The sequence below is a fragment of the Silurus aristotelis genome (genome assembly GCF_946808225.1).
Source record: "Silurus aristotelis genome assembly, chromosome: 19".
NCBI lineage: Eukaryota > Metazoa > Chordata > Actinopteri > Siluriformes > Siluridae > Silurus > Silurus aristotelis.
In genome coordinates this window covers 20,787,447-20,806,156 of record NC_139592.1, presented here as the reverse complement: position 1 = coordinate 20,806,156, position 18,710 = coordinate 20,787,447, and the positions used below count along the sequence as shown (strand labels likewise).

The following is an 18,710-nucleotide window of genomic DNA, read 5'->3' as shown; positions in this document are numbered from 1 at the left end:
ATGCAACATTAAAGGAATGGCCTAAGTATCTCAAATTAATAATTATGATTCTTAAAGAACGCTGGATATTTGGTTACTTTTAATTAGTTTCAAATAAATCGTGCTATTGTAACAAAATGATTACCAACAGGATTTTTCTCTTCAATCATAAAACGGTCAATTAACAATAATAATAATAATAATAATAATAATAATAATAATAATAATAATAATAATAATAATAACAATAACAATAATAATAATAATGATAAAAATAAATAAATAAATAAATAAATAAATAAATAAATAAAATAATAATAATAATAATAATAATAATAATAATAATGTGATGATAATGATGATGATAAAATGATGATGATGGTGATGATGCAATTACGATTTAAGCATTTTATTTGTTGATCTGATTTTATTGTAAGCTTTATCTACAAGCTCTAAGGGTATGTTAAGGCATTTTTTCAATTATTTGTATATAGTTAAAATTAATTTAAATTAAATTAAATTAGTTTTGGCTGTTTAAAGTTCTCTATGTTTTTTTGTCTGTACTCTTTAATTTTTTTTCACTCTATAGCATTTTACAGGTTTATCTTTAAAATGAGAAATAATAATAATAATAATAATAATAATAATAATAATAATAATAATAATAATAATAATAATAATAATATTAATAATAATAATAATAATAATAATAATAATAATAATAATAAATGTGTAATAATATTTCTTTTGGTTCTCTGTATGGAAGGTTATAAAGCTCAGCTCTCGAGGTCATGGCAAGTTGAAGGGTTAAGGGGCAAGACCTCAGAACAAAGATCATGGAGATTGGGTGAACAGGCGTCCTTGGTTGATGTGCGAACTCGACTCAAATTCTCTGTGAACTATAAAAATATACATGAAAAAACACCAAAGATTTCACCCTTATAAGACAATTTCAGACCAAAAGTCGATATCTGAGTTTGGGGTCAAATTGACATTGAATGTATGGTTTATTTGAGATGTGCTGGTCGATGTGAGAAAGACTTCTGCTCTGGAAAATAGCACGCTGACCTCCGCTTCAACTTTCTGCTTTCTTTGTGTGACTGCCATGGCTTCGTTTACACAGACAACCTCAATACAATACAAAGAACCGTGATCTTTCAACACAAACTAAATGATGTTTAAGAATGTTATACTAAAGTCGTAAACGGTCGCAGGATGCAGAATTAATTCATTAATCGAGTAATTAATTAATATTTTAAAAATAGATTTGTAATACACAAAAGAGTTTGATGAAATCGATTGATTTTGTGATTGTTATAGCTGTTTTAAATTATACTTTTGAAAGTTTTATTATATCATTTTAAAGTAATAAAGTATTCTGTAATGCTGGCTATTTATTTATTTATTTATTTATTTTTGTTATTATATCAATAAATTTTTTTGTAATGTATTAAATCACGTTATTTAGCCCTATATTAGTTATATATAAGTTAGTTATATATTAGTATATAAAAGTTATTATAACGCAACATTTGTCATGCACCTGTCTAATGCATTCATTTATTTATTCCCTCTAAAGTGTAAAACAATAAGTTCAATCGCTCTAATATGAGTATAGTATACCATAAAACCTTTTTAAATAATAAGCATTACATTTGCTAATATAGGTTTCCATACATTTCACACCCGGGACTACTTTCACATTAGGTGCCCATAAATTAGGTACTAACTTGGGTACCCTGAGAGTTTCTCAGCTTTCAGTTGAAGGGAAAGATTCATTGCGTTCCTCTGATCTTTGCTAAAACAAAGTTTTAACAGTTTAACATCATCTGTGCATTTCATACATCAGCCTGATTTTGACGATACAGCAACACAACCTGCTTCTAATTGTGAATGTTTTTGCTCTTTCCTGTAAAATGTATTTCATTCATTCATCCATCCATCTTCTGTAACTGCTTTATCCTGGTTTGGGGTCACAGTAAATCCCAGAAACACTGGGCATGAAGGCACCCTGGATGGCACAACACAATCTGTTTGGAGGCAACAGGAGACCAAAGAGACAAACCAAAGGTTCACACAGATAACCCTAGCTCAGGATGAAACAGAGAACCCTGGAGCAAGAAGACAAATCTAGTGTGATTAGTCAAAAGTGTAATAGCTGAAACCCAGTCAAGATGATATAAGTTGTTTTGTAAGTGAGATAAACTTTGATAGGAAATGTAAATAGTCAAAAAGTCATTGATTTGGTTTTAATCAAATACAAAATACAGGAAATGATGTATTTGTTGTATTTTATATATATATATATATATATATATATATATATATATATATATATATATATATATATATATATATATATATACTTGAGTAAGACGTGGGTAAAAAACTGGAATTATGTTTTTGTACTCAATGCATATTTGTATGTGTGTATGTATGTGTGTGTATATACACACACACACACACACACACACACACACATGCATTGAGTACAAAACCTATTCGTCTTATAGGTCTTACTCAAGTCAGCGCAGAAAAAAACGGCTTTCATCAATTCTGCAGTGTTTGGGCAACATTAGGTTTAAGTGTTTGGCAAAGAAAACCGACACTTTCAGGTGTTTCATGTCTGCTGGTACATCAACATCTCTAACTTGCTTTACTTTGATGAACCCTGTGGTAGCGCATATAGAGGATACACGTTGAGAGAAAGGTCACAGGGTGGGAAAGGTTGGCCAGTTTGGTTTGCAACGAAACTAATGGGACAGAAAATGTGTCCCCAACGTGAACTCGACTCCTAAGAGTTGCCCCAAACTTCAATAAAGTAGCCTTTCAGCTTCCCGCCATGGAGGCGACAGCTTCTCGAATGAGCTTGTCGGGATGCTGCGAGCTGGCCACATTCATTTCTCTCCGCTGTCCACGCGCATAATGGCCCCTGAATGCGGTGCAGTGCGTGAGCTTTTTTAGTGCGATTCCAAAGTCGCGGACATGAAGGACAGGATACCCAAAAGCACGCTTTTTATTGCTGATGTTTCTCTTGCGGATATGTAAAGAAACATGTTTTTAATTTTGTCTGCAATTTGCAATAGGTCTACCTATGTGCTAGCCCACTGCATCACGAATAACTATTGGTGTAGCAGATGATCGATGGTCTAGAATACCTCTTTCCTTTGTGCCTCGCAGCCCCCCACCTAGCAAGCCGTTGTATAATCTTCATTCAAGTGAAAGCGATTTACTATTAATCAACCCCGTTTCTAAGTTATGTGGATCTTTTCTGCCAGTTTTGTCACTGAAGGGGCCAACGTTTTCGCCCTAAAGACTCAGGTGCAAGAGTTATTATTATTTTTTAAACAAACAAACAAACAAACAAACAAATAAATAATGTCGAGACAAAAAAATAACACGATTCGTCTTTTAATTGTCTAAATTTTTTTGTAAGACAAACTGCAACTCGATATGTGTGTGTTTTTTGTGTGCGTGTGTGTGTGTGTGTGTGTGTGTGTGTGTGTGTGTGTGTGTGTGTGTGTGTGTGTGTGTGTGTGTGTGTGTGTGGTGTTTGTATATCCTTTGACCAGCCCTTGGGCCTTGAGCAGGTAATGATGGTGCCTGGATGTTATCAATAGCCGCGTTCTACAATAAGAACTAGGGAACTGTTTATAATAATTTATCAGCAACCTATAAGAATATTTTTGACACGTGCAAAAAAACTCTCTTTGTTTGTTGTGTTTGCAGGATAATATTAGCAAAGTGTAGAACACCACAAGGAACTAAGTGTTGTTCTATGGCGCCTCAAAGCATTTTGTTCATACCTGTAATATAAATAGTACGAGTGCAGAAACTCCAGATGTTGTACTTTGATAGCGTTTTACTTACACAAGTTGCCACACGTGTGCCACAAGTCATAACACAACATGGTCACAACACGGTTTCTTTCTTTCTTTCTTTCTTTCTTTCTTTCTTTCTTTCTTTCTTTCTTTCTTTCTTTCTTTCTTTCTCGTTGGTGCAATGATCTACGACCCCTCAGTAGACACAATTCAAATATAAGAATTACTGAGTTCATGGCATCTTATGTTATTTTCATTATTTAACTTTTAAATCATTTGCTTTTTAAATCCTTAATTTGCTCTGTTTTTTTTTTTTTTTTTTTTAAATAACTGAAAACATCACGTTGATGTGTTACCTTATTTGTTGTTGAGCAAAATGCAGTAATGTATTTCTTTGTCTACCACCATAATGCATGGAAATAATATTTGTACCCCACTGCAATAGTGAAGCTGTGTATCATTTCTTGAATAGTGATAATGATTTTCAGACAGCAAGAGCAGCTATGCTCAAACCAGTCATAAACAAAAAAAGTAAAAAGCCTCACTTAATAAACCATAATAATATGCCAAGATAATGAAATGCATGAAAGGGTTATTTTTTGTAGGAATTTCAGGCGACTTTAGCAAACGTCCTCCTCAGTGCGTGCAGGAGCACCAAGATATTTCCGGATACACAATAGTCATTGTTTTATAGGGATGCATCTTGATATGCTTTTTTTTAATTGACATAAAATGTGGACTATGATAATGTTAGATATTATTACTAAACTTTGCAGATTCTCTAAGAGTCTCTACCTCGCAGTAAATATAGGCACGATATTTAATAATAAAATTCACCCAGCAAACCTATATAAAACTAACAGACACTTAATTTTATTGACCAATATTATCACAAATACACTAAAGTCGATTTATTGCATCTCACAATAATCTGGTTTTAATAGCCTAAACACAACGCCACCACAACAAAAGTAAAAGATCATTTAAAAATTGAACCTTTTCATACGACACTTAAGTCACAGCATTTTGTTCTGAGATCAACAAAGACGTTAATTTTTCTATCAGAATTGTCGATATTATTATTCTTTTTTTTTTTCATGTACAGTATAAAAGCAACTTTCCTTCAGTCTCGTTGTGTGAAATAAATAGAACATTTGTGCACTTCACCTTGGCAGCTGGGCACAGAGAGGCCCTCAGTAACAGGAATATAGTGTCCATAAACTGCCTTTGTCCAAAAACTGACCCTTATGTCTGGAGATTAAAACATCCTGATTCAGCATATAAATTAAACCCTGTTTCGCATAAAAGTAATTTCGCAATAATCCATGCTATATAACATGCACTTTATATAACGGTGGACTTAAAGCAAACCGTTTGGGCGCACAAGATACCTACCAAAAATAAAAATAAAATATAATAAAGTGGAAAAACAAAAGCAAAAAATATATATCCTGTTATATAAATAAATCAGTCATTTCGAGCTGCTCCGTTCCTTCTCTCCGTGGAATAGTTCTCTCATAACCTCGTAATATCCTCTCGCTCGGATCCAGAGAGCTCCTCGTTGGCTGCAATGGTGTTACTGGTCGAGGCGGCCGCAACAACGCCTGCCGACGAGCCTGTGTTGGAGCCGGAGGACATGCCGGAAGAGGAGGATCTGACTTTGGTGTTTGGTAGCCTGTGGTCTTTTTTCCACTTCATCCGGCGATTCTGAAACCAAATTTTGATCTGCCTCTCAGAGAGAACCAGGGAATGAGCGATCTCGATGCGTCTTCGCCGCGTTAAGTAGCGATTATAGTGGAATTCCTTCTCCAGTTCTAACACTTGCTGACGGGTGTAAGCAGTTCTAGATCGCTTGGGCTCCCCTCCATTGTAACTAGAGTTCACTGGAAAGAGGAAAAAGCAGAGGGGAATGGAAGAAAGAAAGCAAGGAAGCAAGAAAGAATGCAAGAAAGCAGGCAAGAAAGCAAGAAAGCAAGAGAGAAAGAAAGAAAAAGAAAAAGGAGTACAGGTAAACAAGCGTGTTTGGAAAGAAATTGTGAGCTAGAGAGGGATTTTAAGGGATTATAGATACATCGAAAAACTTCAGCAGTTGTTAGTAATGAGGCCAACATTCGCACCAAATTCCGCCTGAATTATTAATGCAACACAATAATAAAAAAAAAAACCCTTAGTATTATTTTTTTCTCTCTCTCTCTCTCTCTTTCTCTTTCTCTCTCTCTTTCTCTCTTAGTCCTAACTCTCCCTCCCTCCAAACACAGCGCGAGGAGCCACATGGCGATACGACTGCCTAGAGTATACCTCGGCTATAAAATTTATGGCGGGTGTAATTACCAATGCCGAGTCGTAAATCCGCCTCAATTGTGCCATTTCAAAGGCTTCTATCCTATCATGGCAGGGGCCGGTCAGGCGGATGAGGGTAAAAAAGAGGAGTGAGACAGACGCAGAGAGAAAGAGAGAGAGAGAGAGAGTGTGTGAGAGAGTTAGAATGAAGGGGAAAAGCTCTGGGCGCCACACAAGTTACATACCGGTGCTGACGTGAATTTTCTTCATCCATGGGTAAACAACTGGCTGCTTGGCCGAGGCTGTGCTGTTGGGATGCTCCGGAGTAGCTTGATTACAGGCTGAGGAGGCTGCCGGTGGAGTGGCCGGGGACAGGGGTAACTGAGGGGGCTCACATGATACAGGCTGCCCTTTCCCGAGCAGGTGGCCCGTATGAGGTAGTCCATGTCCTCTCTGGGCATCGGGCTCAGGGATGCTGGCGCAGTTGTACTGGCGCTCCTGGTAGTTCGCCCGCGGAGGGTACAACTCTTGGTGGTGATGCTGGTAGCTGGCGTCCCTGGCGCGGCCGTAATATTCGGGACTGTGTTCGGGGATGTAGTTATTTTGCGAATATTCCTCGCAAGGAGGAAATTTCGGATCGATGTAGTTAGAGTCCATCAAATACGAGCTCATGATCATTAATTTCTGGAGTGGGAAATAATTTTTCTAGCTTTGGCGTTTTTCTGCTCCATAAAGCCCTCCTACTAGCGAGCAACCCTGTAAAGTTACTTTGATCACGTGATTTGGCGGCCCAATGGCAACGGGCGAAGCAGTCCCCGGATAAGGAACCAAAGCTTCTAGCAAACATACCTTTAATTTTCCGCCATTGTGTAGGAAAGCTCTCTCTCTCTCTCTCTCTCTCTCTCTCTCTCTCTCTCTCTCTCTCTCTCTCTCTCTCTCTCTCTCTCTCTCTCTCCCTCTCTCTCTTTCTCTCTCTCTCTGTAGTAGCGCGCAAGGCCCGTTCTTTTGACACACACACGTGTACCATCAGTTGCCATTTGTTAACTAACGGATCCCAAACAAATGTTCTAACATTTATTTCCACTCATATCTTGCTTTAAATTAAAATGAAATTGGGATGAGTTATTTAAAACTTCTGCACGTGCAATAGCAATGATCTTCACCTTTTAATGAAACAAGGGCAATATATATATAAAAAAAAAAAATTATAATAATAATAATATAATAACAATAATAATAGAATAATAATAATATTTGTAGTAATAATATTTGTAATAATAATAATAATAATAATAATAATAATAATAATAATAATAATAATGTGTTATTAGTAATATTATCACTATTATTATATTTGTTGTGTTGTTGATTGGGGGGGGGTTATAATTGTATAAATATAATGTTCTGGTATCAGTAGGAATGCAGAAAATAAATATTAGTAATCGCGTTTATAAATTCACTACAGTGGAACTGTGAATGGTTTTCTTCATTTAAATTTCGTGAATTACTGAACTATTGCAACTCTTTAGAAACGTGAAAACACAACCCACACGTCCAGACTGCACGTATATTTCCACGTGATATGGTCCAAAACTACCTGCAGTCATCCTAGTCTGATGTAAACACATCACTGTAGTAAGAGTCCATTAATAATAATAAAATTAAAAAAAAGCGTCTGCACCGTTTTTGAGGGAGAACAAAATCGTGGCTTTAAAGTCGCCCATGTAATCCTGTAGAGACGTGTTTGTGGGTTTTATGTTTAGACACAAATTCGGTTCTACAGGGTACATATAGACAACTACTGAGATACTGTCTTCTGTTATGGTTGCAAAAAGGTCACATAAAGAAATACTTGATCAGGGAAGCATTGAACATCCCCACCCCCTTTGCCCTTTTCATTAAGCGTCAAGTTTCTCCAAAGCAAAGAAACGTTGTTATGCAAAGGCTCTTATGAAGAAACTAATATTTTCTTTGTCACAAATTAAAACGAGTTAATCTCACTCTAAATTTAACGTGGTGTTGGCATTATTAGGACATTTTCAGACCCATGAAGTATCCTGGAAATTGCACATTCGAGGTCATGACGTTTGTAAATCTAAGTATAGTGTGATGAAGGTTGTAATCTACTCTAAATGATATTCCTGCTTGTAGATAGCCATGCAAAACTTCACAGAACACCATAAAAAGACCCGAGCACACGACTATAAGTAATGATTTTTGAAGCATATCTCATGCGTAACATAAGAGGAGTAACGCAAGTAGATGGTCGGAGGGGGCGGGGCTAAAGTGTAAGCTAAAAATGTAATTAATAATAGTTACAATAATCTTCCACAAAAGTCAACAGAACGTGTGCTGATATGCATTTTAACGACCTGCATTACATTTATCATTTATCGTTATTAAAATAATGATTTTGAAGCTTTAGAACGTAAATGATCTCCATATACAGTCTGGAAAAAAATGAGCTGAATTGGGAAAAATACATGCCTTGAAAAGTTAGATACTCTCATCAATGCAGCAAATGCACGCGCACGCGTATACGTGCAACAAAGAGCCGAAGGGACCTAGGGGAAAAGAGATTTTCTTTCCAGAGTCATTTTCTATCAGACTGCAAATTCCTAGGTGCACCCCACATGAATATTCAGGCAGAAACACGCCGTGCACAAAGCACGCGCATGACAGCAGTGGTGAAAAATAAGTTTCTGTTGTTCCCCGGGGTTTTATTGTGCGCGTTATTACCATATGACCGCTCGGTAACCTGCACGTCTATGGCTTTGCATTTTTCCCCTCCAGTTTCTAAACAGGTTTAGAGGCAGATAACGTATCACCTTCTCTGTGTATACCTTCTTGTATAGGTCATGGCCTAGTTGAAGGTGCATCAAATAATTCACGCTTAATCATCCTGAATAAAGTTTGTGAACTTTGTTAAGGGCAAACCGATTTCCAAAACGCTATGGGTGCATCCAAATGCATTGCTGAGAAACACATCCTAGCTTCATCTGCTTCATCAGGATTTAGAGAGGCTCGCCACTTTGAGTCTAGGGTAGGTGGGATTTTTTTGTACAGTCCACCCCCTCCAGGTTGAAAACACCCTCATCCACCCACTTGGGCCAGCTCTAGTGCTGCAGACGCATTTTAATATTAGTTAGACATCCTGACCCTCGTTTCACCTCACGCGTTTTACTCGTTCCAATAGTTCACTGCCAAGCTGTTATTGATGAGCGACCAGCGATGAATATCTTCTGCACCCAAATGGCCTCAGATCCCGCACGAGCTCAATAACTAGTTATTGAGAGACTTATGGTACAAAAAAAAAAAAAAAAAGTCCTGCGGGCTTACTTGATGTTTCATTTGTATGTTTGTGGTTGTTCCTTTTTTGCTATTATTTATAGTGATGGATAGATAGAGAGACAAATAGATAGATAGATAGATAGATAGATAGATAGATAGATAGATAGATAGATAGATAGATAGATAGATAGATAGATAGATAGACAGACAGACAGACAGACAGACAGACAGACAGACAGACAGACAGACAGACAGACAGATAGATAGATAGATAGATAGATAGATAGATAGATAGATAGATAGATAGATAGATAGATAAATTGATAGATAGATAGATAGATAGATAGATAGATAGATAGATAGATAGATAGATAGATAGATAGATAGATAGATAGATAGATAGATAGATAGATAGATTTCATTTCGATGCCACTCCTACTAATAAACAAATAACATTTTTAAAAATATTGTTTTATTAATTAATTCTATTTTGCTTAAAAGCTCTTAAATATTAAATCACATTTCTAACAAGATCTATTATTTCTAGCAGCATCCATTATTGCACAATTCTTCATTAAATGGCCAAAGAAAACTAGCTAAGATCAAGATTGCCAAGAAATTATGTTTGGAGAAACACTTGGATAATATAATATCAAATAATATCAAATATCGATATATTAAAAAAAAATTGTTACTACATTATTACCGTAATTTGAAGATTATATATATATATATATATATATATATATATATATATATATATATATATATATATATATATATATATATATATATATATATATATATATATGTGTGTCATAAAATGGAAAAAAAATATATACATCAATCAGCATATTAGCATATTAGCTGAAATTATACCATCTTAAATGATTATTCTGTTAATTAGGCCAACGAGATGTATTCAGCTCATGCTATCAGAATTATTTCTTTAATGGATTTGTTTATTTCTGGCACTAATTGACCCACGACTGTAAACCCACTCTTTTAGACGTGTGCACACGTGTATAGAACATTTCTTTTACTGCGTCACGTCGATTTTTGGATCGTGCCTAATGTAAACACTGCAGAGCTTTTTAAAGATATACAACCACAATATCCAGTTAAATCGTCTGTACAAAGGTCAAATCATTTGTCTTGAAGATCTCTACAGTTATGAATTAGATGATTCTTTTTTATTTTATTTTTTAATTACATTCTTTGGCTAAATAATTGCACAATAGGAGTCACTTAGAAATCGATATATGGCCGAGACATAAACTGTTTCAGAGCCAAATAGCATTCTCGAACTCATTAATCAAAAAAGAAAGAAAAGCAAAATGCTGTAAATAAACCGTGGTTCTTATCAGGTGGGTTTACCAAACATTAGTGTGCTGTCTGATTTACACGTGACTCGTCGAAACTTGTATATTCATGTCAATACAGAAACTTACTCAGTAACCGAATGTGGGCAGAACTGACATGTAAACTTGCTTTGCATTCCCCATCTAAATGCCCTGGGTTTGCACTTATTATGTTGCAGCAAAGGTTATTTTTCTCAAAACCCCAAAAAACGAGGACAGCAAACTGACTGGGAATGCAAGAGAAACACAACACAAGGATATATAACAGCACCCCCTAATGGTCGTTCATGTATTATATTCTATTGTAAAAGTAATAATAAACATGTTAAACTATTGTAGGGAAAGTACCATAATAACTAACTGCTCGGTTATTATCTTCATTTAAAATTAAAAAACACTCTTATTAATATTAAACTCTTCACTGTTTTACCTACTTTTATTTTGTTGTCTACTGCTCATATCATTTTTTATGAAATAAACAATTAAACATAACATTTGCCATTTTGGTTTAATATTGTTGGATTTAAAAATTTACTTTGCATTGGAAATTGATAAATCTAAATTTAACCTAAAAAAAAATGCAGATATAATTTCAAAAGTTTGAATTTTATCATTAAAATTAATGCATTATTTTAATCTTTCTCCCACAGTACTTCCACTTTTTGTGACAGAGGTTGTAACTTCTCAGTTTCTCCTTCAGGATCCTCATACATTTACTAAAGCCCACTGTGAGACCAGGTAGGCCCTGGATGATAACCCCCTTTGTTCTTCATCAAACAGGGCATTCCTTATACAGCTCTAGTTTATAGCTCTAACATGAACTGGATTCTACTGATGCAAATCTTCCAGATTTTCCAAAATCGTCACCAAAGTATAAAAATTAAGAGTTAAACAATTGGTTGCCTAATAATTTATTTGAATATTATTTTGAAAATAATATTTTTTATAAATATAATATTATATATTCTAGTATATATTTATATTACATACTATATTTATATAGTATGTAATATATATAATATTTTTTCATTCATATATTCATTGCAAAGATATGTTCCTGCTTTCTGTTTCTAACTTAGCAAATGATTTACAGTCAGGTTGAGTATTCTGTAGCATTTTCCATTAAATATATGATTTAAACAGGATCGAGAATTTAAACACACAGTTGTTCAGCAAGACACACAATATTTGAATATATATGTTTTTATGCTGGAATAAACAACAAACAATTATTTTACTCAACCTGTGGATCAAAAGAAACATTTTGCTCCCCCATGTTGCTTCTATCACCCTCAGGGCAGCACCCGTAAAGGTCACAGTTGTATGAATTTAGAAACATACACAGTGATTTCAAGAACCACGACATCATCTGCTACTGTAATAATAATGCAAGGCAGGTGGTGACCTTCAATTAGTTGTATTTCATCATGTTTACCTTCACTCTGTACTTCATTTTCACTTCAGGGGGTTAAAAAACATCTGATACCAAAACCTAAAAGCTAACATATTTATTTAATTCCTTTATGACCCATGTTTACACACTTACACAATTTATTTTAATCATTTTAAAGTAGACTGACATTTTAACACTGACCGTAACCATCACTAACAGAATTCTGATAGTATAAATATAGTTTAGTTTAAAACATTTCACATTTTTTTTGTTTTACAAAATTACAATTATTGACTACCCAAACACACACACACACACACACACACACACACACACACACACACACACACACACACACACACACACACACAATAACCTTTACATGAATAATCTTTCTGAAATATTGAAAGAATGTTAGTTTGAAGTAAACACGTCTACTTTTCATAGTCAAAATAGCTGGTTGTCCAACAAGAAACCTACAGTAAAATAATAATAATAATAATAATAATAATGATAATAATAATAATAATAATAATAAAATGTTCAACATATTTTCTGATTGTAACACATTAATGAATTTAAGACAGTACCCAAACCCTTGTCTTTTCTCGAAGAATGCATGCATAGTTCTTTCCAGTTCACTTCCCTGAGAAAGGCCCTCTGACTGGCCCTGGTATTTACAACTCAATGGTATTTACAACTATAAGCCTCTTGAATTGGCTCCTCTTTCTACAATCTCTCTCTTAAAATCTAAAGCAATAGTAACAGCTTATATAATAAATAGTGATGATGATAATAATAATAATAATAATAATAATAATAATAATAATAATAATAATAATAATAATATGCTACCATAGGGTCTATTATTATTATTTATTATTATTATTATTATTATTATTATTATTATTATTATTATTATTATTATTATTATTATTATTAATATTATTATTATTATTATTATATTTGTTTACTTTTATCATTAGCAGTAGTAGTAGTGAAAGTGGTGCTAATAGTAATCCTTATATGAACTGTATCCTGACAAACAATACTAAACTAATTTTGGAACAGTTTCTATCATATCTATAATTATATTAAGGTTTTTGCCTCAAAGCTTATTCATCGTCAACTAGGATCACTCTGACAACTATCTCTCTATCCGCAAAAGAAATATATTTTATAACTAAAAATGTTTAACCAATAGTGTGGACTAATACAGAAAGAAAGAAAGAAAGAAAGAAAGAAAGAAAGAAAGAAAGAAAGAAAGAAAGAAAGAAAGAAAGAAAGAAAGAAAGAAAGAAAGAAAGAAAGAAAGAAAGAAAGAAAGCACCAAACAAACAAACAAATACATAAACAAATAAACAAACACCCACCACCAAAAATCCTAGACACTGTTGATTTTTTTTTAGCACATCATCACTGCTACCAAAAATGTATTTATTAAAATAATCCCACCAGAATTATTCGTCTATTGCATTAGAGGTTTTATTGTTTCACAGCTTGTTTTACAAAATAAACTCATCTGATGATCATCTCCATGAGCTTGTAATCGTTTTACAAATAATATAGTGCTAACTGGGTTTTTTTATTACTTCAATAGGCATGACGAACAATTCAAGCCTTTAAAAGGGAATATTCTTCTATGTAATTAATAAAGTTCCAGTCACATAACATAAATTAATTCCTTAAGTATTTGAGCAGTGTGAGAAAACAATATGCAAAATACACATCACAATTTCTTACACTTGTATACTGATATAACGGTCTAGCAGGACCCTCACAAAACGTACAAACTGAATGTTGCTCGGTAATTCTGATCGCATTATTTTCCTGGGTAAAACCAGCGTGTGAAATATTATATATAATATCTTCCAAACATATCTTATATATGCTATATTTAAAAAAATGGAAACGGAAATTCGTTGATGGTAAAAAAAAAATAAAAATTGTATAAAGAGCAGAAACCAAGTTTCAACTTTTAGTGACAATGCTGTGTATTGTTGTTCACACTGCCCTGTACATGACCCCAGTGCACAACACTGCAGGTTTGCCCTGCACATGACCCGCCATAATGTCTCATATAAAGATCTATGTGCTGCGCTTTGGGCTCTCATCTGCAACCCAATACAAGATGACTTAAAATACGTTCAAGCTCCCAATGCAACTTCCTCCACTTTTGGATTATGACTTAACCTACTCGTTCAACACACATATACGCTGTAATCATGCTGTATTGAAATCCTTGAAATCATGTGCAACATAGGTTTAACAGACCACACACACGCTTGCAAATTTATAATTTGTGTTTAAATGAACGCATCGTTAAAATAATGACATTGCAGGAAGGCCTAATTTATACACAACTTTCCAGAATCAATGTAGAAAGAATTCACAAAAAAGAACAGAGCACATTAAGCACTTTCAGAAACAATTTCTCAAAACCTACTATCGAATTAAAGCCCCTGAATAATTCCCGAGAGTGTTCCAAAGTAGAGGATGTATTTAATTTGAAACTGGGAAAAACGAGATGATCAACTTACTGCGATCGCCAGGGATCCATTTACGAGAAGGGGAGTTTTGCCGAACCGCGTACTGTGACACAAATAAAGTCGTACTGACCGTCCTGAAGCCGTTCTCTCGTTCTAAAATACGACCACCCAACAGCTGCGATTGAGGACAGTTAAGATTATATATGATGTAAATATATTGAGGGTTTGTCAAGTCTTCCAGGCCATAAAATCCACTCTAATGACCCCACGTGCTCTCCATGAACCAGTCGCTGGTCCTGCTTAAGGCAATTGGCATAAATAACCCTCAAAACTTCAAAATACGTGGACAGAAAGCTAAAAAGGCGGCCTTCTTTAAAAAAGCAACTTAGTAGCCACAGTTGCAGAGAAAGTGTGTGTAATAGTCAAGAGAGTGTGTGTTGAAAGTAGCAACGCCATGGAGATTTCGAGAAGCCCAAGTTTAGGTGAGTAACCGCAAATAAAAAATCATTTTGATGTGGAAAGAAATTGTTTTAACTACAGAAATTTGTTTTGGTTTTTTTTTTTTTTTTGATGATTCTTAAAACTCAAGAATAAAATTCGGTACGATACAGAAAATGTTGAGGGAAAATAAACTTCAATTTACGTTCAGTTAAATTAGAAAATAAAAATGACTCAGACCGCATTTGCTATTTCAGTTCAGATACAATCATTAATGTCTAATACTGTTCATACACACATGCATATATTGCTCTCTTAAAAAAAAAAGAAAACGATAGAATAAGTTTTGGTTTATGTAGTTTATTGAATCATATATGACCAAATCCACATTCATTCTTTACACTATGTAGATCGCAGTATCTGTCATGCAGTCACAAATGTTCAAACTTCCGATCGTCTGTTGAAATAGGAAACAGTTGTCACTGTTTGAGAGGTGTGAGGAAACGCAGTAAAACTTTATTGGGGTCATAAAGTTTTATGCCTCAGTCTGAGGACTACCGTAAATAATTGGCCCAAGGGAGATGACCGGAGAGATCCCATTGTACCTCATTATTTAAAATCCTTATGATTTTTCTGCAGGTACATTCGGATAATAAGACCATTTTTTTTGCTTTGCTTTATATAAACTTTAAATATCAAAGTCTAATATCGTCTAACTTCTCATAACCACACAAGAGATCACTGAGCAATAGGGCCTTTATTTAAGATATACATCTTCCCATCTCATTCATGTTGCATTGTTGTGAATGTTTCTTGTTGGTAATGGACGGAATAAGGATTAAAAAAGGTGATCTGCTAATCATTTTATTTCGATTATTATTACCATCGGATGGACCACATTTGATTTTGACATGTGACGTAAAATGTACGTTAAGAAACCACATTTTCATACAGGTGCAACATTTGAACTCTGAACATTACACTTGGAAAACTTATTTTGTTGTTGTTGCATCGCATTGATGCTAATACAAACAGCCAATTGTGGAAAATCACACATTCTAATCCTTCATTTTCAGCATTACATTTACACAATATGTAAGCATGACCATCTAATTGGAACATACAATGAGTAGTATTATATTATCATATCAAATAAACAGACATCCATTAAAAAAAAACAATGCAAACCAAATAATACCGAATTAATATGCATTAAAAATAATTTTCAATAATTCGAATTGCATGTGCACTTGTTAACCTGCTGCAAGTTGTGGATTGGGTGTACCCCAAATAAACTCCACCCCGTTGTCAGTGTGTCGTCAGATGAACAAATTGTGAGGACAAAACGTTACATACTTACAATAAATTAAGACTGTAATCTATCAGTTATAATTTTTAGTCAGCTTTAAAAAGCAAGGACCTTGAAACATTTATATTAATAAACTTCTTCTGGTTTGCAGGTATATTTGCTATACCACCTTATCATATAGTGCACCTTTAACTTTCAGCTTTGAGTCCTTCTTCCACTTCATGCGACGGTTCTGGAACCAAATTTTAATTTGTCTCTCATTCAGGCATAGGTTATTGGCAATCTCGATTCGCCTGCGACGTGTGAGGTACCGGTTGAAATGGAACTCTTTCTCCAACTCCAAAGTCTGGTATCGGGTGTAACTGGTTCGTGACCTTTTACCGTCAGAGTCTGAGTAAAAAGATATTGGTTACATCCACGAAAAGGAAATCAAAAGCATTATAGCGATGCTCTTCTACAGTTATATGTAGGGCTACATTAGTGGTGGGGTCTAATGCTACATAATCCTAAAATAAGATGGGTGAAATGAAGAAAATAGATGTCAATGAAGCCGGCGATGACTCTTTGTGTGGTTATAAACGTTTAAAGCACTTTAAAGGATTAGGGAGTGAATGGAACCGGAAGCAGGATTTGACTGTCAGCTAATCCCTACAAATTACATCGTTCAAACTTTAAATTAAAGAACTAATAAATAATATTTCATATGACCGCTAGTTGAAGTAACATCATTATTTCCATGGTCTAAAACCCCTAGCAGGCGCTATAGTGGTGACTTACAAATTAATTGTTCCTATTCAAACATTATGATATAGCAAAAAAAAGGAACAAAATAAATCTTTCAGATTTCTATACTGATTTTTGCAGGGGAACAAAACAAACAGAAGTCTTAATTAATATTCAATATCATATATAGTCTTCTATTTTTGATTCTTTTTTTACCCAATTATATAGCAGTAAATCTGCTTGCAGATCACAGTAACGGGACAGGTTTACGAGCAATAGGTACCTTTCGTGTATAAAAATTTACGATCGTGAGTTTTATTATTTCCTGTTTTTGGCCTATAAAGCACAAGAAATAAAGTATGGAGGGAGCAGACCGGCATGGGATAGAAGGATGAAAACATGAGATGCGCAGCTTTTCTATTATCATAGAAAAATAGATTAGATGCAACTTTACCGTGGCTAATGTGTAGCTTGGTCATCCACGGGTATATCTGCGGTTGCGACTGGGTCTGGTGCTCACTCGAGTTAGTTTGTGGTTTAGTCGTTGGCGTGATCTCCATTTCACCAGGCTGACTTTTGCCGCTGGGTTTTTCCGTAACTTCCATAATCATCTCTGTTTTTTGGCTCAAAAGTCCTTGGCTGAGCAGGTTGTACCCGCGTGTACTGACACGACTTGGGGAACCGAGAGCTGCGCAAGCCTGGCGATGTGGTGAAGCGTTGATCCTGGCACTGTTGTGCTTATTCATCGCCTCCCGTTTCGGAGACTCGGAAACGACTTGAGAAGCTAACGTTCCACTGAGATCGAGCCCTCCGTAAGCATAACTGGACTGCTGAAACTCTGAGACAGTCCCATAGTTATCAAAAGTGCGCATACCATAGGAGGGTGCATCGTGCGTTTGGTTACAAAAAGAGTTTCCCACGTACGAGCTCATTCTACTTCGATGCAAAGTAGCCTACACTACAGAAAACCCACTAGAAGCACGTAGTCAGACCAGAACCCAAATGGACGTACAACATACATAGGTTAATTTTGTTGTTTTCTAATCTTGTTTATTGTTTTGGATTTGTCTCCGTTAGAAGTTAAAGGGCTTTTACCCTAAAAGGGCAGGATTTATAGGTGGCGGGATATCGCTTGCTTTTTTTCATGATGCGTGTAATGCCCAAATATGGGATGCTTAAATAGGATCACGTGCAACTGTTGGCCAGTCATAAATTGGCTTGATCCCCCCCGAGATTATTGATGAATAAGGGAAACGTGTCCGATAACTTTGTGGTATGGAGACCATCTAAGCGTTTGGGCAAAAAACACGTGAGACAGTTAGACAAGAGCGTCATCTGGTGTCTGATATTTGGCAAAGCTTAGACACGGGCACCAATACTATTGTCGTTGGTGGAGTGAAATGCTGTATTATGTGCTTCATGTTTTCATTTTTTTTTTACAACCCTTAAGAAATACAAGTGTTGATGTTCTCAATTACTGAAATATTGAAAGGTGGGTTCACCCCAAACGATTGCTTACCCCCACTATAAATGTGTTGATTTTTCGGTGTAGGTAAGGGTCGTTTTTAGCATTACGCACGATTATAGCCTGGTAACTTAAAAAAAAAAAAAAAAAAAAAAAAAAAA

The 18,710-nt window shown here is 35.0% G+C and overlaps 3 protein-coding genes across 3 annotated transcripts in view; all 3 read right to left on the bottom strand.

Moving 5' to 3' along the window:
* hoxc3a (homeobox C3a) overlaps positions 1 to 18,710 on the bottom strand; it is a 38,377-nt gene that overhangs the window by 11,458 nt on the left and 8,209 nt on the right. The window lies entirely within an intron of this gene.
* On the bottom strand, positions 4,711 to 7,223 carry hoxc4a (homeobox C4a). The gene is made up of 2 exons (XM_083569502.1): positions 6,326 to 7,223; positions 4,711 to 5,683 (listed from the first exon to the last, which is right to left on the bottom strand). The coding sequence occupies exons 1-2, from the start codon at positions 6,756 to 6,758 to the stop codon at positions 5,316 to 5,318; spliced, it is 801 nt and encodes a 266-aa protein (XP_083425628.1). The 5' UTR covers positions 6,759 to 7,223; the 3' UTR covers positions 4,711 to 5,315.
* hoxc5a (homeobox C5a) lies at positions 15,397 to 18,640 on the bottom strand. Its single transcript, XM_083569505.1, has 2 exons — positions 17,539 to 18,640; positions 15,397 to 16,751 (listed from the first exon to the last, which is right to left on the bottom strand). Exons 1-2 carry the CDS (start codon positions 18,014 to 18,016, stop codon positions 16,522 to 16,524), a joined length of 708 nt encoding a protein of 235 aa, XP_083425631.1. The 5' UTR covers positions 18,017 to 18,640; the 3' UTR covers positions 15,397 to 16,521.

Excerpts from the sequence above, each read along its gene's own strand:
- hoxc4a (XM_083569502.1), bottom strand. The coding sequence starts at position 6,758 with ATGATCATGAGCTCGTATTTGATGGACTCTAACTACATCGATCCGAAA. Across the intron at positions 5,684-6,325 it reads GAAAATTCACGTCAGCACCG|TGAACTCTAGTTACAATGGA; the intron begins GTATGTAACTTG and ends TCCTCTTTCCAG.
- hoxc5a (XM_083569505.1), bottom strand. The coding sequence starts at position 18,016 with ATGAGCTCGTACGTGGGAAACTCTTTTTGTAACCAAACGCACGATGCA. Across the intron at positions 16,752-17,538 it reads CAAGCTACACATTAGCCACG|ACTCTGACGGTAAAAGGTCA; the intron begins GTAAAGTTGCAT and ends CTTTTTACTCAG.